This window comes from Ovis canadensis, chromosome 7 (genome assembly GCF_042477335.2).
Source record: "Ovis canadensis isolate MfBH-ARS-UI-01 breed Bighorn chromosome 7, ARS-UI_OviCan_v2, whole genome shotgun sequence".
Taxonomy (NCBI): Eukaryota; Metazoa; Chordata; class Mammalia; order Artiodactyla; family Bovidae; genus Ovis; species Ovis canadensis.
Genome location: NC_091251.1, coordinates 89,823,144 through 89,843,905, shown reverse-complemented (window position 1 = coordinate 89,843,905; position 20,762 = coordinate 89,823,144). Strand labels below are relative to the sequence as shown.

Below are 20,762 nucleotides of genomic sequence, written 5' to 3'. Positions count from 1 at the left end.
GTGTACGAACGGCCCCTCAATACAAGGTGATTTCAGGGAGTTTATTAATCCTGTTTTAGAGGGAGATGACCCACCCCTGGAATGGACTCAATGATCAGCAGAGATTTCTAAGCAAGCATGGGGAGGGGATTTGTAGTCCACCTAGCCTCTGTATTACTGTCTCCAGGACCTATAGTTCCCTACTGCCACGCCTTTTGCACTTTATAGCTCCAGAAGAGGTATGTGAAGGGTCCTAATGTAACAGAGGAAATGGCCTTGAATAGCAGCTAGAAACATCTGAGTTCGATATAAGACACTTCTTACCATAAGGGTATTGGAATTCGGTGCCCTGTTACTAAAAAGCTTTTCCATTACTAGACAAATGGCATGTATCTGTGGGTGGGATTTACTTCTGGTTCTGTATGTTTAGAACACTATCCTGATTACAAGACAGCAATATTACTTCTGATTATCTGGGCTGTCTGTGAAAAATGCACATGCCTGGGTCCCACCTCAGAGCCAGAAAATCAGATTAGTCCTCAGTGAAGCCAAGGAATCTCTATTTCTGACAAGTAAACCCAGTTATTTTCATTTGGAGAACACAGATCTAAGTCTCCGCTTACAGTCATAGCAAGTTCTTAAAACTAAGGAGGAAACAAATGACTTGAAGACAGGAAACTGGTTAGACGGATCAATCAGAAGGACCTCTGACTGAGTTAGGAGAACTAGAATTTCAAGGAAAGGTTGACTGTCCAGTGGGAGCGGGAGCCAGCATCCTCAGCACCACTTTGCAGTCACCAGCACTTGCTCCAGGTCCTGCCTCACTTCACCTCCTTGCCTTTCCCATTCGCTCTTTATTGCAAGAAGACTTTGCCTAAAGACTCCTCCATAGATCTTAAGCTGCAGGTGAAATCCAAGGGAGGATGGGAAGTGCTTTCCAAGCACACCGTACAGTTTCAGGATACAAGAGAATAAGACTCTGAACTGGCCTATTAACAGCCTTCAGGCTTCTAAAATCCAGCCACTCACCCAGATCCGAGAGCCTTTTGATCAAGCCAGCTTCTCTTACAGCAGCAGGACCACATTCCACTCCTTTTCTTTTCTGTAAGTTAAATTAGAGCTAGATGTGAGGGAAGATGACTGAAAATAAGACCATTTTAGTTCACAAAAAAAACAGAAGTCTGCAATAGTATTCTTAATTTCCAGCAGATCCCTCTGGAAACCTGTGACAGCATCAGGCCTTCCTTTTATTCTTTTAATCTGAGTTCTGATCATTTCAATCTTTTAATCTGATCTTCTGATCTTTGGAGGGAAGGAGGAGAGAGACAACAACCACTGGATTCAAATCAACCTCCCAAGTCACTCGGTGTCGGTAAGGGCAGGCGGAGATAAGACTGAGGCTGAACCATGTCAGAATCTAGCTGTCGGGTGTGTGCATCGCTGTCCTGGGCTGAGCCCTGGCTTCTCCATCAGTGAGGTCTCCACGACTGCAGGTTTCTTTCATTGAAGAGAGGACAAAACAGCCCCTTCAGTCTTCCCGCCGCTGGAGAGACAAGCGCCGACTTCCTTTCCAGTGAACGCTCTTTCTGAGAATAGACCCTGGAGGCTTAAATCCTCGGTCGCTGTCTTTAGCCTCTCCGCCCTCGATTTTCCACCGGGGATTTTCCTCCTCCAGGCCCTCTGTGAAATCCTCTCCCGTCTTTCCTCTCCTCCATCACCCCGAGGGGAATCCACTTCTTTATCTCTCCTCGGAAGGGAGGCTGAAGAAACCCACCAGGCCGCTACCCCCAGTCCGCCTCGCAAACAGGGTGCCCTCCATCCATCCCCTCCCTCCTTTCCCATCTTCTACCGGGGGGAAAAAAATCCCACGTGCTCTTCCGGCGTCCAGTCGCGGGAATCCACAACCTCATCCCCCTCTCCGTTCCTCCCCATCCTCTCCTAGCCTCCTCGTTCTTTCCACCGGTCCCGATTTTCTCCGGGGCTCGAGTGAGGGGTTTGGGGGTGGGGGTTTGAGGGGAGAGAAACCCTGCCCCAAAGTGCTAGGTCCCAGTCCTCACCTGTCCCTGGGAGAATGGGGCTCCAATGACAGCCACGGAGTGGACAGACTTCTTCCGAACGGAGTGCACTTGAGTTCGGAGGAGACGCGAAAGGTGGCTCCTCAGGGACATGATGGGCAGCGCAGGAAGTAGTAGACGCAAAGGTCTGCTGCGTGCGGATCGCCGCTTGAGGTGAGCGCAGGGGCGGGCAGCGCTTAAAGCCTAGCGGCGCGCGCCGCCCCGCCCCCGACCCGTGACGTCACCGTCGCCCGGCCCCGCCCAGGCCCCGCCGCCTCGCCCCCAGCCAGCCCCCGGCACACCTTCCTGCAGGCCCCGCCCATTGTTGCTCCTTGCCCCTGCTCTCGCTGATGTCACTTGGCTCGGGTCTGGGCTCTCGGGCCAAGGACATGCCCCTGCCGCTGACGCCACAGGGCCAAGATCGGGGGCCTGGCCAATAAGAGGGAGGTCCCGGAGAGGTGTGTCCCTTGGCGGGAAGCGGCCGCCGCCCCCCCGCCTCAAAATTCGCGAACTCAGCGGAACTCTCGAACCAACCAACACGTACGTAGGCTCCAGGATCGTGACTCTTCGCACAAATGCACGCCTGGCAGATGCCAGTTCTACGGAAGAGTTGGCTGGGGCTGGACATGTTCCAACCCCACGTGAGTGCCTGGCCAAGACCAAGCTGGTGTCCATCAGCTCTGTTTCATCTCAGAGCTCAAGGTCCAGGAAACGTGCTTATCACCCCCTTTGGGCGTCAAAGGCTAGGAGATATCCAATACAGATTAGAGCTCTCCGGGAGGGGCATGTTAATATTAATAACTCACCTATTTTAGGTATTTTGGATGTGAAATTAGGATTTATAAATTACCTTCTAGGCGTTTACAGTTCTTCATCTGAATAATGGGAGTACCGGTTATTAAAAAACAAGCATAGCAACATATCTGAACTACTTCTCAATATTAGGGAGGCTAAAGAGCTGACAGGGGCTCTTTATTCAGTATCTCATATAATAACCTCAGATATGCAGATGACACCACCCTTATGGCAGAAAGCGAAGAGGAACTAAAAAGCCTCTTGATGAAAGTGAAAGAGGAGAGTGAAAAAGTTGGCTTAAAGCTCAACATTCAGAAAATGAAGATCATGGCATCTGGTCCCATCACTTCATGGGAAATAGATGGGGAAACAGTGGAAACAGTGTCAGACTTTATTTGGGGGGGCTCCAAAATCACTGCAGATGGTGATTGCAGCCATGAAATTAAAAGACGCTTCCTCCTTGGAAGGAAAGTTATGACCAACCTAGATAGCATATTCAAAAGCAGGACATTACTTTGCCAACAAAGGTCCGTCTAGTCAAGGCCATGGTTTTTCCAGTGGTCATGTATGGATGTGAGAGTTGGACTGTGAAGAAGGCTGAGCGACAAAGAATTGATGCTTTTGAAGTGCGGTGTTGGAGAAGACTCTTGAGAGTCCCTTGGACTGTGAGGAGATCCAACTAGTCCATCCTAAAGGAGATCAGTTCTGGGTGTTCATTGGAAGGACTGATGTTGACGCTGAAACTCCAATACTTTGGCCACCTCATATGAAGAGCTGACTCACTGGAAAAGACCCTGATGCTGGGAGAGATTGGGGGCAGGAGGCATAGGGGATGACAGAGGATGAGCTGGTTGGATGGCATCACTGACTTGATGGACATGAGTTTGGGTAAACTCCAGGAGTTGGTGATGGACAGGGAAGCCTGGCGTGCTGCGATTCACAGGGTCGCAAAGAGTCAAACATGGCTGAGCGACTGAACTGAACTGAAAGAGCTGACAGTAACTACTTAAAGTTGTAATAGTAATATTCTAATAACCAACGTAAGTTCTAAGAACTTTTAGCCCTCTAACAATTCCATAAAGTAGTGACTATTTTAAGGTCGTGGAAACAGGATTAGAGAAGATATTTACTTTTCCAAAGTCAGGAAGTTTGTAAGTGGTAGCTACCTGACTCTAGATTCCAAGCCCTTAACCATGACTAGTGTCTTACAGGAATGACTTGTAAGGAATGACTTATAGGAATCTGGACATTAGTCCTATCAAAAATAAATTTTTATATAAATACCTGAAGAATTTTTCACCTGATGCCAACTTACATGCTGCTCTTTAAAATATTTCAGAAGTCTCCATGGCAATGTCATAATTCCAAGGAGCTTTAGTACTATAAGACAGGTTTTGTTAGTTTGTGTTTTGGCTGCGCTGCAGGGCCTTGTGAGGGATCATAGTTCCCCCGACCAGGGGACCAGGGATCCATCCAGTTGTTGGCAGTGAAAACACGGAGTCTTTCCCACTGGACCACCAGGGAATTCCTGCTGCTGCTGCTAAGTCGCTTCAGTCGTGTCCGACTCTGTGCGACCCCATAGATGGCAGCCCACCAGGCTCCCCCGTCCCTGGGATTCTCCAGGCAAGAACACTGGAGTGGGTTGCCATTTTCTTCTCCAATGCATGAAAGTGAAAAGTGAAAGTGAAGTCGCTCAGTTATTTCTGACTCTTCGTGACCCCATGGACTGCAGCCTACCAGGCTCCTCTGTCCATGGGATTTTTCATTTTATTTTTAAAGGCTAAATTGTATACCTGTCTCCCCCTGCTGGTTTAGAAAAAGGTGTCTTTGAAGCCTTAGCAAAATAAGCAGAGTATTACTGTGAGGCAGTGATTTTGAAAGTGTGGTCCCAGATCAGCAGGGTCAATATTTGCATGCTTGGCAGAAATGCAAATTACTGAGTCTGACCACTAAACATTATTGGCTAAGTAACTCTGTGGGGGTAGGGCACCAACGGCCTGGTTTTTAAACAAATTCTCCAGGGTGGGGGAGTGTGGAGAGACTGGATGGGGCTGTGCTCAGGAAGTCACTGATTTGTCACCCTTGAGCAGGTCCTTGTAATTATCTAAGTGCGTTTTTCTTGCCCATCGACCCATCTGTTTTTTTCCCCTTGCTATGTTTTCAGAAGTTGATACTGTCACAGATTACCTCAGGTTTTCCTGGAAACCTCAGCTCATGAGCACCTACTGTGAGTCACCAGATTGATTTTCTAAAGTATTACGTGAATCTTGCATGTCACTTTCACTGGTCTTCCAACACCTACAGTTTACTCACAGGTAAATTACTAGTTCCACAATACTATACATCAGGGGAAAGCAATGGCAACCCACTCCAGTACTCTTGCCTGGAAAATCCCATGGACGAAGGAGCCTGGTAGGCTGCAGTCCACGGGGTCGCTAAGAGTCAGACACGATTGAAGCGACTTAACAGCAGCAGCACCATACATCAGGGGAGTGAATAGATTTTTATATCACTATTATACTTAAAAATTATTAATTTTATATATCTGAAATATTTTATAATTCATTTCTTTAAAACCCAAAGTTCAAATAACAGGCAGGTCTGCTTTTATTTCCAAATAGGTATTTATTTTCAAAATAAGTAATTAAAGATGATATTCTAAAATTACATAAAAGAATGAGTTAAATATTAGAAATTTATTTTAAGACTTGTAGTACTCTTTTATAGTATAGCTCTTGGACCTTTCCTCAGGTCCAAACCAGCTGGTTCTCTTTTTCTTCTTCCTTTGTAGAAGAACCTAGAGATTCTGCCTCTGCAATTCACTGGCTGCCAACACATACTCTATCCCTTGATAGGTTGCTGGGAGTGTGTGCTGGGGGTGATAGGTGCAGGGTGGTCAGTAGGTAAGACCTGATGATGGTGTTGAGAGATCTCCCTGGTATAAATACTCCACAAGGGCTATCATTTCAAGCTACCATTGTGATGTCACTGAACATGAAACTGAGAAAATGTGCTCATTATAAAATATTTTCACCGTATGTATACAATCAACATAAATAATCTCAAGAGCATAAAATAGTAAGATATAGTAAAATAATTAGGCATATAGTTTTGAGTATATCTTTTTAATCATGATTTACTTGTAAGTTTATATAATTTGACTTTTAATGATGGCAGTATTTAACAACTGGCTTCCAAAATTCCTGAAAATTTGACAATAGGATCTTGTGTGTGCTTAGTCGCTCTGTCGTGTCCAATTCTCTGCAGCCCCATGGGGACTGTAGCCCGCCAGGCTCCTCTGGCCATGGAATTTTCCAAGCAACAGTACTGGAGCAGGTCACCATTTTCGGCTCCAGCAGATCTTTCTGACAGGTGGCTAAAAGCAGTGCCCAGCACACCACTGTTTACTACAAATCTAAGGGAACTCAGAGAGGACTAAATTGCAAATTCTCAAAGGCAGGAAACATGACTCTTTCTGTTCATCATTTGATCCTTTCCAGAGTACAGTGCTTGGCACATAACAGGAGCTTGGTAATGAACAAAACATACAGACTTTTTTGAAGCCCTTATTCATGGTCCTTGGTCTATGGCTCTGATATGGTAAGTGGAAATTTCCAAAGGGCTGAGCTCATTGACCACACCTTTTGCCTCGAAAGTCTGTGTGTATACTCATTCAGTTGTGTCTGACTCTTTGTGACCCCATGGACTATAGCCCACCAGGCTCCTCTGTCCATGGGATATTCCAGGCAAGAATATTGGAGTGCGTTACCATTACCTCTTCCAAGGAATCTTCCAAACCCAGGGATCAAACCCGAGTCTCATGCATTTCCTGCACTGGCAGGCAGATTCTTTACCACTGGGCCACCTGCGAAGCCCGACTCTAAAGTTTAGAGCCTCTTAGTTAAACTATTCATGTATTCATTTATTGTCAATATTTAACACATTTGGAGATTGTCAGTATTTAATGTGCAAAAAAAACATTGTTCTATGTGCTGTTGACAATGACAGATAAAATCTCATCACTCCCAGTACTTACATTCTAGTGGGGAAAACAATCAAGTAGATAACGTAATTGAGCAAGCTCCTGCGAGACAGTGGAGGACAGGAAAGCCTGGCATGCTGCAGTCCATGGGATTGCAAAGAGTCAGTCATGACTTAGTGACTGAACACACACACACAGATACATAATTTCAGATGGCAGTAAATGGTATGGAGAAAATAATGCAAAGTAATGGAACCAGATGTACTGTTTTAGAGAGAAGGGTCAAGAAAGGCCTCTCCAAACTGACATTTGAGCCAAAGACCTGAATGATAAGGAGCTACCATAACAAGTTCTAGGAAAAGAGCCTTTCAGGCTTTCAGGAACAGCAAGACCAATAGCCCTAAGTTGAAACCAGCTTATGGGTCTGAAGAACGAGAATGCCTATATAGCCCAAATGTCCAGAGCAGAGGAAACACGGTGACTTGCGTCATGTTTGTAGGTGGGGGTCAGATGTCAGGGGCATTGTTGAAGAGGATAAACTTCAGAAAAAGAATTTTTTCCAGAAAGGCAGAAGATTAATGTTTCTGAATCTGCATTAGGGAGTTGGGGAAAATGTGGTCCCTTCTTTCTTGCTTTTCCATCCTGGAGCTGGGAGAATTCATACAATAAAGGTAAGGAAACTGAGGATGAGTTCTAAGGAGGGTAAGACATAACAGTCTGTTTACCATGCAGTGGGGATTCCTGGATTCAGTAGAAAGCCCGAAGTGAGGGGAATAGAAGAGGGGACGTAGGAGTAAATGACTGGCCTCATTGCCTGCCCAACCAGTAGTTCTGTGTGGAGGGAGGTGCCTGAGCCCCTCACATACTCATCACTACCCCCCCACCTTCACCCTCACCCCCGCAACACAGAGAGGGTGTTTAATTTTAGCCTTGATCAGTGATAAAGAAGTAAAAACAGATCAATAGCTGCCATCAAAGGCCAAATGAAATTTAGGTGTGAAATCTCTTTTAGTGCCAGCAGAGGCTGGGGCTGCAAAGGACACCAGAACACTTTGTCCTTTGTTCAGGTTCTACACTACAAACAACCTTCAAGCCCTTTGCACCTTACTGTTCTTTCTGTTTAGGGCCTTACTTCCTTTCCCTCCCTCCCTCCCTTCCTTCCCTTATTTAATTCCTTCTCATTCTTCAGGTTTTCAGTTTGAAGTCACTTCTTCAAGGAAGCCTTTCCAGACCCTTCAATGCTGAGTTAGATATGATAGTACTAGCTAACATTATTAAATGATTACTATATACTGCTGCTGCTGCTGCTAAGTCGCTTCAGTTGTGTCTGACTCTGTGCGACTCCATAGACGGCAGCCCAAAAGGCTCCCCCATCCCTGGGATTCTCCAGGCAAGAATACTGGAGTGGGTTGCCATTTCCTTCTCCAATGCATGAAAGTGAAAAGTGAAAGTGAAGTCACTCAGTCGTGTCCGACCCTCACCGACCCCATGGCCTTCTAGGCTCCTCCATCCATAGGATTTTCCAGGCAAGAGTACTGGAGTGGGGTGCCATTGCCTTCTCTGTACTACATACTAGATACCCGCTTAACGTGTTACAAGTGTTATTTAAATTTTCATCACAATGTAGTGAGGTAGGCACTGGTATAATCTCCATTTAAGATATGGAAACCAAGACTTGGTAAGGCAAGGGCATTTGCTCAGGGTCACAGAGGAAGTGGTCAAAAGCAGAATCCAAAACCAAGTCAGATCGAGGGTATTGATTACCCCTCTGCTGGTTCACTGCAGCCTCTGACTTACAATCATCCATTTAGAGGATTATCTCTTTCTCCTGGAGAGCAACTTCTTTGAGAGCCTGAATGGTGTCTTAATATCATTTAACACAGTGGCTGGTACAGGAGGGGTGTTCAATAAATTTATATTGAATAAATAGATACTAAATTACATATGTAAGTGTCTTTTTAAATTGAAGTATAATTAATTTACAATGTTGTGTTGGATTCTGGTGTACAGCAAAGTGATTCAGATTATGTATTAATACATATATTTTCATATTCTTTCCCAGTATCAGTTCAGATCAGTTCAGTTCGGTTCAGTCGCTAAGTCGTGACCGACTCTTTGGAACCCCATGAATCGCAGCACGCCAGGCCTCCCTGTCAATCACCAACACCTGGAGTTTACCCAAACTCATGTCCATCAAGTCAGCGATGCCATCCAACCAGCTCATCCTCTGTCATCCCCCTCTCCTCCTGCCCCCAATCTCTCCCAGCATCAGAGTCTTTTCCAATGAGTCGGCTCTTCATATGAGGTGGCCAAAGTACTGGAGTTTCAGCCTCAACATCAGTCCTTCCAATGATCACCCAGGACTGATCTCCTTTAGGATGGACTAGTTGGATCTCCTCACAGTCCAAGGGACTCTCAAGAGTCTTCTCCAACACCACAGTTCAAAAGCATCAATTCTTTGGCACTCAGCTTTTTCACAGTCCAACTCTCACATCCATACATGACAACTGGAAAAACCACAGCCTTGACTAGACGGACCTTTGTTGACAAAGTAATGTCTCTGCTTTTTAATATACTATCTAGGTTGGTCATAACTTTCCTTCCAAGGAGTAAGCGTCTTTTAATTTCATGGCTGCAATCACCATCTACAGTGATTTTGGAGCCCTCAAAAATAAAGTCTGACACGGTTTCCACTGTTTCCCCATCTATTTCCCATGAAGTGATGGGACCAGATGTCATGATCTTCATTTTCTGAATGTTGAGCTTTAAGCCAACTTTTTCACTCTCCACTTTCACTTTCATCAAGAGGCTTTTTAGTTCCTCTTCACTTTCTGCCATAAGGGTGGTGTCATCTGCATATCTGAGGTTATTGATATTTCTCCCAGCAATCTTGATTCCAGCTTGTGTTTCTTCCAGCCCAGTGTTTCTCATGATGTACTCTGCATAGAAGTTAAATAAGCAGGGTGACAATATACAGCCTTGACATACTCCTTTTCCTATTTGAAACCAGTCTGTTGTTCCATGTCCAGTTCTAACTGTTGCTTCCTGACCTGCATACAGATTTCTCAAGAGGCAGGTCAGGTGGTCTGGTATTCCCATCTTTTTCAGAATTTTCCACAGTTTATTGTGATCCACACAGTCAAAGGCTTTGGCATCGTCAATAAAGCAGAAATAGATGTTTTTCTGGAACTCTCTTGCTTTTTCCATGATCCAGCAGATGTTGGCAATTTGATCTCTGGTTCCTCTGCCTTTTCTAAAACCAGCTTGAACATCTGGAAGTTCACGGTTCATGTATTGCTGAAGCCTGGCTTGGAGAATTTTGAGCATTACTTTACTAGCGTGTGAGATGAGTGCAATTGTGGGGTAGTTGAGCATTCTTAGGCATTGCCTTTCTTTGGAATTGGAATGAAAACTGACCTTTTCCAGTCCTGTGGCCACTGCTGAGTTTTCCAAATTTGCTGGCATATTGAGTGCAGCACTTTCACAGCATCATCTTTCAGGATTTGAAACAGCTCAACTGGAATTCCATCACCTCTACTAGCTTTGTTCGTAGTGATGCTTTCTAAGGCCCACTTGACTTCACTTTCCAAGATGCCTGGCTCTAGATGAGTGATCACATCATCATGATTATCTGGGTCATGAAGATCTTTTTTGTGCAGTTCGTCTTGCCGCTTCTTCTTAATATCTTCTGCTTCTGTTAGGTCCATACCATTTCTGTCCTTTATCGAGCCCATCTTTGCATGAAATGTTCCCTTGGTATCTCTAATTTTCTTGAAGAGATCTCTAGTCTTTCCCATTCTATTGTTTTCCTCTATTTCTTTGCATTGATTGCTGAGGAAGGCTTTCTTATCTCTCTTTGCTATTCTTTGGAACTCTGCATTCAGATGCTTATATCTTTTCCTTTTCTCCTTTGCTTTTTGCTTCTCTTCTTTTCCCAGTATAGGTTATTATAAAATATTGAATATAGTTCCCTATGCTATCCAGTAGGACCTCGTAATTTATCATAAGTGATAAATTATAATTTATCACTTGTAATTTATCATAAGTGAGTTTTAAAAGAAGTCATGTCTCTGTACACAGTGTACACAGTGCTGTGCTTAAAATGGATAACCAACAACAACCAACTGTATAGCACATGGAACTCTTCTCAATGTTATATGGGAGGGGAATTTGAGGGAGAATGGATACATGTATATGTATGGCTGCATCTCTTCATTGTTCACCCGAAACTATCACAACATTGTTAATTGAACTTCAGTCGTGTCCGACTCTGTGCAACCCCATAGACGGCAGCCTACCAGGCTCCCTCGTCCCTGGGATTCTCCAGGCAAGAACACTGGAGTGTGTTGCCATTTCCTTCTCCAGTGCATGAAAGTGAAAAGTGAAAGTGAAGTCGCTCAGTTGACTATACCCCCATACAAAACAAAAGCTTAAAAAAATTAAAAGAAGTTATGTCTCTTTACGCTATGAAAGTTCCGAGGATGTAATTACCACTCTTATATGGGGCAGGGAAGGACTCATGGAACTGGCTCTAAAGCTGAGCTTAAGGATTTTCCAGGAGGAATCTGTAGGGTGTTTGGAACTTCAGCGATGGAAGTGGAAGGAGAAACTCAATAAATATTTGGGCTCCCACTATTTATCAGATAGTGTTCTAGGATCTGGGGGTATAGTGATAAAGAGCCCAAGCTCTCCTTGAGACATAGAATTGTAGGTATTGATTTGCATGATAAATAAAACATGTGTGATAAATAACATAAGGTAATGTGGTAGAGAGTATGTATGGGGGAGAACTTTGTCAACCAGTGCAGTCAGGGAGGTGAGGGACAGAGGTTAAAAGTATGGAGCAACTGAAATACGGGGTACTGAGCTGCAGTTTAGGAGAGGTTTTAAGCCTGGGTGAGGTGGAGGATAGTGTAGTAGAGTAAAATATATACAATATATATTATAGAGTAACAGAGGTTAAAGCGTCTGCCTCTAATATGGGAGACCTGGGTTCGATCCCTGGGTTGGGAAGATCCCCCTGGAGAAGGAAATGGCAACCCACTCCAGTATTTTTGCCTGGAGAATCCCATGGACGGAGGAGCCTGGTGGGCTACAGTCCATGGGGTCACAAAGAGTTGGACATGACTGAGCGACTTAAGAGTAACAGAATGGTGGTGCTAGAATGATAGTTCTAAAAGAATGAATATGGACTTCCCTGGTGGTCCAGTGGTTAAGAATCTGCCTGCCCACACAGGGGACTCAGGTTCAATCCCTGTTCCTGGAAGATTCCACATGCCATGCTGGAAGAATGCTAAGCCCTTATGCCAGAACTACTGAGCCCACACCCTAGAGCCTGGACTCTACAAGCAGAGAAGCCGCTGCAGTGAGAAGCCTGTGTACCACAACTAGAGAGTAGCTCCTGCTTGCCGCAAGAGCAGCAAGAAGACCCAGAGCAGCCAAATATAAATAAAATTTAAAAGAGGGATTGTGTGTTTTTTTTTAAAGATGAAGGGCCCACCAAAGTTGTATGAAAATTATTTTAATAATATCTGATATGAGCCATAAAAAGAACATTAAAAAAAAAACTTAAGCAGAACCTCCTGAAAACACATTTGCCATTGACTCCCACCCCTCACTCCACTGAGGGATTTTCCTGATTGGGAAATGACTGACCTTTAACACCAAAGAGGGAACCGACTGCCTATTGACATCAAAAAGCCAAACAGAATTTTCCATACTTTGAAGTATGAAGTCCTCCCCACTTCTTCTTTTGTTAAGTTGGTGTATATAGCTTTACTCTGGCTATTCAGTGAGTCATTCTTACTGTGTAACTTCCTTCCTGTTAATCTCTTGTCAGTTAATTTGCAAGCCCCCCCACCACTTGAACTTAAAATGGCAGAGGAATATATTTCTCCCAGCAGTTTTCAACCCTTGCAGCTGATAAAAAGAACCTAGGGACCTTTTTTGGAGAAGGCACTAGCAATCCACTCCAGTACTCTTGCCTGGAAAATCCCATGGACAGAGGAGCCTGGTAGTCTGCAGTCCATTGGGTCTCGAAGAGTCGGACACAACTGAGCGACTTCACTTTCACTGTTCACTTTCACGCATTGGAGAAGGAAATGGCAACCCACTTCAGTATTCTTGCCTGGAGAATCCCAGGGACTTCGGAGCCTGGTGGGCTGCTGTCTATGGGGTCGCACAGAGTCCGACATGACTGAAGCGACTTAGCAGCAGCAGCAGGGACCTTTTTAAGAAATACTCAAGCCCCTATCCTCCCTCCGCCCCCCCCCCACTCATTAGTTATTAGAGATGGACCCAGACAATAGAGTTTTGAAAGCTCCCCAGGTGGTTCTAATATGCAGTCAAGATAGACAATGAAGTATGAGGAGTTAGATCTTTCAGTGCTTCTCAAACTTTAATGTGTGAGCAGACCACCTAAGAATCTTGTTAAGCTCAGATTCTGAGTCTGTAGGCCTTTGGGCGGGGGTGGGAGAGGCTTTCCAGGTAGCGCAGTGGTAAAGAATCAGCTGGCCAATCAGGAGATGCAGGAGATGGGGTTCAATCCCTAGGTTGGGAAGATCCCCCGGAGGAGGAAAAGGCAACTCACTCTAGTATTCTTGCCTGGAGAATTCCATGGACAGAGAAGACTGACGGGCTATAGTCCATGGGGTCGCAAAAGAGTCAGACACAACTGAGCGCGCATGTGTGCATGTGCACACACACACACACACACACAGATCTACGGTGAGACCCAACAAAAGCCCAGGTCCAGACGGCTTCACAGCTGAATTCTACCAAAAATTTAGAGAGGAGCTAACACCTATCCTACTCAAACTCTTCCAGAAAATTGCAGAGGAAGGTAAAATTCCAAACTCATTCTATGAGGCCACCATCACTCTAATACCAAAACCTGACAAAGATGCCACAAAAAAAGAAAACTACAGGCCAATATCACTGATGAACATAGATGCAAAAATCCTTAGCAAAATTCTAGCAATTAGAATCCAACAACACATTAAAAAGATCATACACCATGACCAAGTGGGCTTTATCGCAGGGATGCAAGGATTCTTCAAAATCCACAAATCAATCAATGTAATACACCACATTAACAAAATGAAAAATAAAAGCCATATGATTATCTCAATAGATGCAGAGAAAGCCTTTGACAAAATTCAACATCCATTTATGATAAAAACTCTCCAGAAAGCAGAAATAGAAGGAACATACTTCAACATAATAAAAGCTATATATGACAAACCCACAGCAAACATTATCCTCAATGGTGAAAAATTGAAAGCATTTCCCCTAAAGTCAGGAACAAGACAAGGGTGCCCACTTTCACTGCTACTATTCAACATAGTTCTGGAAGTTTTGGCCACAGCAATCAGAGCAGAGAAAGAAAAAGGAATCCAAATTGGAAAAGAAGAAGTAAAACTCTCACTGTTTGCAGATGACATGATCCTCTACATAGAAAACCCTAATGACTCCACCAGAAAATTACTAGAGCTAATCAATGAATATAGTAAAGCTGCAGGATATAAAATCAACACACAGAAATCCCTTGCATTCCTACACACTAATAATGAGAAAATAGAAAAAGAGATTAAGGAAACAATTCCATTCACCATTGCAACAAAAAGAATAAAATACTTAGGAATACATCTACCTAAAGAAACTAAAGACCTATATATAGAAAACTATAAAACACTGGTGAAAGAAATCAAAGAGGACACTAATAGATGGAGAAATATACCATGTTCATGGATCAGAAGAATCAATATAGTGAAAATGAGTATACTACCCAAAACAATCTATAGATTCAATGCAATCCCTATCAAGCTACCAACGGCATTTTTCACAGAGCTAGAACAAATAATTTCACAATTTGTATGGAAATACAAAAAAGCCTCGAATAGCCAAAGGAATCTTGAGAAAGAAGAATGGAACTGGAGGAATCAACCTGCCTGACTTCAGGCTCTACTACAAAGCCACAGTCATCAAGACAGTATGGTACTAGCACAAAGACAGAAATATAGATCAATGGAACAAAATAGAAAGCCCAGAGATAAGTCCACACACCTACGGACACCTTATCTTCGACAAAAGAGGCAAGAATATACAATGGAGAAAAGACAATCTCTTTAACAAGTGGTGCTGGGAAAACTGGTCAACCGCTTGTAAAAGAATGAAACTAGATCACTTTCTAACACCATACACAAACTCAAAATGGATTAAAGGTCTAAACGTAAGACCAGAAACTATAAAACTCCTAGAGGAGAACATAGGCAAAACACTCTTCGACATAAATCACAGCAGGATCCTCTATGACCCACCTCCCAGAATACTGGAAATAAAAGCAAAAATAAACAAATGGGATCTAATTAAAATTAAAAGCTTCTGCACAACAAAGGAAACTATAAGCAAGGTGAAAAGACAGCCTTCAGAATGGGAGAAAATAATAGCAAATGAAGCAACTGACAAACAACTAATCTCAAAAATATACAAGCAACTCCTGCAGCTCAATTCCAGAAAAATAAACGACCCAATCAAAAAATGGGCCAAAGAGCTAAATAGACATTTCTCCAAAGAAGACATACAGATGGCTAACAAACACAGAAAAAGATGCTCAACATCACTCATTATCAGAGAAATGCAAATCAAGATCACAATGAGGTACCATTTCACACCAGTCAGAATGGCTATGATCCAAAAGTCTACAAGCAATAAATGCTGGAGAGGGTGTGGAGAAAAGGGAACCCTCTTACACTGTTGGTGGGAATGCAAACTAGTACAGCTACTATGGAGAACAGTGTGGAGATTCCTTAAAAAACTGGAAATAGAACTGCCTTCAGTTCAGTTCAGTCGCTCAGTCATGTCCAACTCTTTGCAACCCCATGAATCACAGCACGCCAGGCCTCCCTGTCTATCACCAACTCCTGGAGTTCACTCAGACTCACGTCCATCGAGTCCGTGATGCCATCCAGCCATCTCATCCTCTGTTGTCCCCTACCCCTCCTGCCCCCAATCCCTCCCAGCATCAGAGTCTTTTCCAGTGAGTCAACTCTTCTCATGAGGTGGCCAAAGTACTGGAGCTTCAGCTTTAGCATCATTCCTTCCAAAGAAATCCCAGGGTTGATCTCCTTCAGAATGGACTGGTTGGATCTCCTTGCAGTCCAAGGGACTCTCAAGAGTTTTCTCCAACACCACAGTTCAAAAACATCAATTCTTCAGCACTCAGCCTTCTTCACAGTCCAACTCTCACATCCATACATGACCACAGGAAAAACCATGGCCTTGACTAGACGGACCTTAGTCGGCAAAGTAATGTCTCTGCTTTTGAATATACTATCTAGGTTGGTCATAACTTTCCTTCCAAGGAGTAAGTGTCTTTTAATTTCATGGCTGCAGTCACCATCTGCATTGATTTTGGAGCCCCCCAAAATAAAGTCTGATACTGTTTCCACTGTTTCCCTATCTATTTCCCATGGAGTGATGGGACCGGATGCCATGATCTTCATTTTCTGAATGTTGAGCTTTAAGCCAACTTTTTCACTTTCCTTTCACTTTCATCAAGAGGTTTTTTAGTTCCTCTTCACTTTCTCCCATAAGGGTGGTGTCATCTGCATATCTGAGGTTATTGATATTTCTCCCAGCAATCTTGATTCCAGCTTGTGTTTCTTCCAGTCCAGCGTTTCTCATGATGTACTCTGCATAGAAGTTAAATAAGCAGGGTGACAATATACAGCCTTGACGTTCTCCTTTTCCTATTTGAAACCAGTCTGTTGTTCCATGTCCAGTTCTAACTGTTGCTTCCTCACCTGCATACAGGTTTCTCAAGAGGCAGGTTAGGTGGTCTGGTATTCCAATCTCTTTCAGAATTTTCCACAGTTTATTTTGATCCACACAGTCAAAGGCTTTGGCATAGTCAATAAATGACCCAGCAATCCCACTGCTGGGCATACACACTGAGGAAACCAGAATGGAAAGAGACACGTGTATCCCAGGGTTCATCGCAGCACTGTTTATAATAGCCAGGACATGGAAACAACCTAGATGTCCATCAGCAGATAAATGGATAAGAAAGCTGTGGTACATATACACAATGGAGTATTACTCAGCCATTACAAAGAATACATTTGAATCAGTTCTAATGAGATGGATGAAACTGGAGCCTATTATACAGAGTAAAGTAAGCCAGAAAGAGACCCAAGAATCTGCACTTCTAACACGCTCTTAGGGGATGTCCATACAGCTGCTCCACCTACCACACTTTGAATGGCAAGACTTTCTTTAACCAGCCTTTTTTTTTTTTTTCTTCACTTTTCCTTTTAAATCTTCAGAATCATTTTCACACGAAGGTAACAACTTCCTAGGCTACATAGTTGTGGCTTCATCAATGACTTAAAGAAGTCATTGATACCCATCACTTGAAATTGAGCTGCGAATATAATGGTCTGTCTGAACCTGTTTCTCAAGCCCATGTCCTTCAAACTAGATCCATCATTTTAACTAAACTTTTCCACATTTGGTTTATTCCATTTAAAACTCTTTAGTGTTCAAGGATATACAGTCACTTGATGTTTCAGGGGTGACAGAAACCTCCCCCACCCCCACCCCCACTCCCCACCCCCCCACACACAAAATGGCCATTGTGTTCTTTGATTTAAATTGAAAACATTAAGCATTACTATCCTAAAGTACCACAAGGTGGAGATATGACTCCAAGAAAAAAACCCTCTGCTTTCTATGCTGTATCCCTTTCTGCAGGTTTCCTTCTATTTCTGTGCATCTATTTTCCCTTTCTAGTTGTCTATATCTTCCCACTGTCTTTCTTCCTTATCTGAAATAGTTACTAGCCATTTTCACTGAGCAAGAAAACAACAGGGGGGTATGAAGTAAGTTACGGTAGGTTAACAGGCTGGAACTCTATGTAGCTATTTTAAATGTATTCATAAATTCTATAGAAATATAGAAAATGTTTGCCAAAACATTCATTTTTAATTATTGTTAAATAAATTACACTGAGTTGATTCTAATACTTTTGCTGCCTTCATAAGCAAACCAAAAAACCTATAAATGCCTCAAGGTTAAGAAATTTAAACCTAAGGACTACCAATCACAAATGGCCGACCAGGCTTTCCAAATACTACAACCTTATTCTATAGCCAATCAGATGATTTCCTTGTTTTGTTTCCACCTTTTCTCTATAAGGGTTTCCCTGGTGGCTCAGTGGCAAAAAATCCACCGGCAATGCAGGAGACGTGGGTTGGATCCCTGTGTCAGGAAGATCCCTTGGAGAAGGAAATGGCAACCCACTCCAGTATTCTTGCCTGGGAAATCCCATTGACAGAGAAGCCTGGCAGGCTGTAGTTCATGGGGTTGCAAAAGAGTCAGACACTACTTAGGAACTAAACAGCAAGAACAACTTTTCTACAGAAGTCTTTTCCCTAGTGCCTGTCAATGGAATGAGAGCTCTTACTCACTTCTGGCTTGGTACTGCCCTATTTGAATCGATTTTTTTCTCAAATAAACTCTTTTTTTTTAATGCCTCAGTTTATATTTTAACATTACAAAATGGTGTGTATTCTATCACTACAATAATATTTTAAAGTGCAGAAACTAAGAGAGAATGATGGAAAAGTAATATGTAAAACTGAAAGGTCTTTAGGATTTGTGTAATTTTTTTCTCTCATTCACAAATGTTCTATATTACATCATCTTTACAATAATTAAAAAACATTAAAACAAAAGAACTCAAATGCTTGAGAAATGAAAACTTGTTTAGGTGACAAGGTTAGGAATATATTTTCTTTTATAAAATTTCAATTTGATATTTTTGGGAAAATAATGAACATATCTTATTAAAAAAACAGGTAATAAAATTTTTAAAATATATGTTATTTGTAAGGGTATAAAAAATCACCAAATACCTAGAAATAAGTGTGATGAAAGATGTACAAGACAACTGCAGAAGACCACTAAGAGAAAGTAGAGAAGACCTATAAACAGATATATACAGTACCAGGTTCATGACCTAGAAATCTTAACATAAGTAAGATGATAAAAAATAAATAAGCAAAACAAAAGTTAAAAAAAAAAACAAAGCAAAAGCAAAAAACATTAGCTACAAGAATACATTGTGCGGCACAGGGAATATAGCCAATACTTTATAATAACTATAAATAGAATATAATCTTGAAAAACTATGAATCACTATGTTGTACACCTGAAACTTATATATTGTAAGTCAACTATACCTCAGTTAAAAAAAAAAAAAGATGTCAGTTCTCCCTAAATTGATTGATAGATGCAATCCAAGCAAAATTTTTGGTGAAAATAAAAGAACCTAGAAGAGCCAACAGTTTTGAAGTAAAATATCACAGTTGAAAGACTTAACACTATGAGAACTCAATGCCTACTGTAAAGTAATGAGACAGGTTGATGCTGGCACAAGGAAAAACAAGAGAACAGAACATAATGGAGTCTGAAAACTGGTGTCATGGAGAATTACTGTCCTTGGTGTGGGACCCCCCTCCCCAGCATTTGGTGTCAGAAGTGTTATGTGTGTGGTAGTAGTGTAAGAGTAAAGGAGAAACACAGTAGATCAAGTTTTTTCTAAAACAGTGCCATATATGTAATGTAGCACCAAGAGAAATCGCACTAAAAAAATCTATAGAAAGAGACATATCCATACTACATCAGTTCAGTTCAGTTCAGTCGCTCAGTCGTGTCCGACTCTTGGCGACCCCATGAATCGCAGCACGCCAGGCCTCACTGTCCATCACCACCTCCCGGAGCTCACTCAGACTCACGTCCGTTGAGTCCGTGATGCCATCCAGCCATCTCATCCTCTGTCATCCCCTTCTCCTCCTGCCCCCAATCCCTCCCAGCATCAGAGTCTTTTCCAGTGAGTCAACTCTTCTCATGAGGCGGCCAAAGTACTGGAGCTTCAGCTTTAGCATTATTCTTTCCAAAGAAATCCCAGGGTTGATCTCCTTCAGAATGGACTGGTTGGATCTCTTTGCAGTCCAAGGGACTCTCAAGAGTCTTCTCCAATACCACAGTTCAAAAACATCAATTCTTCAGCACTCAGCCTTCTTCACAGTCCAACTCTCACATCCATACATGACCACAGGAAAAACCATAGCCTTGACTAGATGGACCTTTGTTGGCAAAGTAATGTCTCTGCTTTTGAATATGCTGTCTAGGTTGGTCATAACTTTCCTTCCAAGGAGTAAGCGCCTTTTAATTTCATGGCTGCAGTCACCATCTGCAGTGATTTTGGAGCCCCCCAAAAATAAAGTCTGACACTGTTTCTACTGTTTCCCCATCTATTTCCTATGAAGTGATGGGACCAGATGCCATGATCTTCGTTTTCTGAATGTTGAGCTTTAAGCCAACTTTTTCACTTTCCTTTCACTTTCATCAAGAAGCTTTTTAGTTCCTCTTCACTTTCTGCCATAAGAGTGGTGTCATCTGCATATCTGAGGCTATTGATATTTCTCCCAGCAATCTTGATTCTAGCTTGTGTTTCTTCCAGTCCAGCGTTTCTCATGATGTACTCTGCATAGAAGTTAAATAAGCAGGGTGACAATATACAGCCTTGACATACTCCTTTTCCTATTTGGAACCAGTCTGTTGTTCCATGTCCAGTTCTAACTGTTGCTTCCTGACCTGCATACAGATTTCTCAAGAGGCAGGTTAGGTGGTCTGGTATTCCCATCTCTTTCAGAGTTTTCCAGTTTATTGTGATCCACACAGTCAAAGGCTTTGGCATAGTCAATAAAGCAGAAATAGATGTTTTTCTGGAACTCTCTTGTTTTTTCGATGACCCAGCAGATGTTGGCAATTTGATCTCTGGTTCCTCTGCCTTTTCTAAAACCAGCTTGAACATCAGGGAGTTCACGGTTCACGTATTGCTGAAGCCTGGCTTGGAGAATTTTGAGCATTACTTTACTAGTATGTGA

The 20,762-nt window shown here is 42.8% G+C and overlaps 2 protein-coding genes across 2 annotated transcripts in view; one reads left to right on the top strand and one right to left on the bottom strand.

Annotated features, from left to right (window-relative positions):
- The window catches only part of ARG2 (arginase 2), a 40,190-nt gene extending 37,565 nt beyond the window's left edge, over positions 1 to 2,625 (bottom strand). Inside the window, exons 1-2 of the mRNA XM_069596880.1 lie at positions 2,037 to 2,625; positions 1,009 to 1,081 (exon numbers count right to left, since the gene is read on the bottom strand). Of these exons, the coding sequence (XP_069452981.1) occupies positions 1,009 to 1,081; positions 2,037 to 2,147 (184 nt within the window). The 5' untranslated portion in view covers positions 2,148 to 2,625. The remainder of the gene's footprint in view (positions 1 to 1,008; positions 1,082 to 2,036) is intronic.
- Positions 1 to 20,762, top strand: part of PIGH (phosphatidylinositol glycan anchor biosynthesis class H) — a 35,265-nt gene that overhangs the window by 3,186 nt on the left and 11,317 nt on the right. The window lies entirely within an intron of this gene.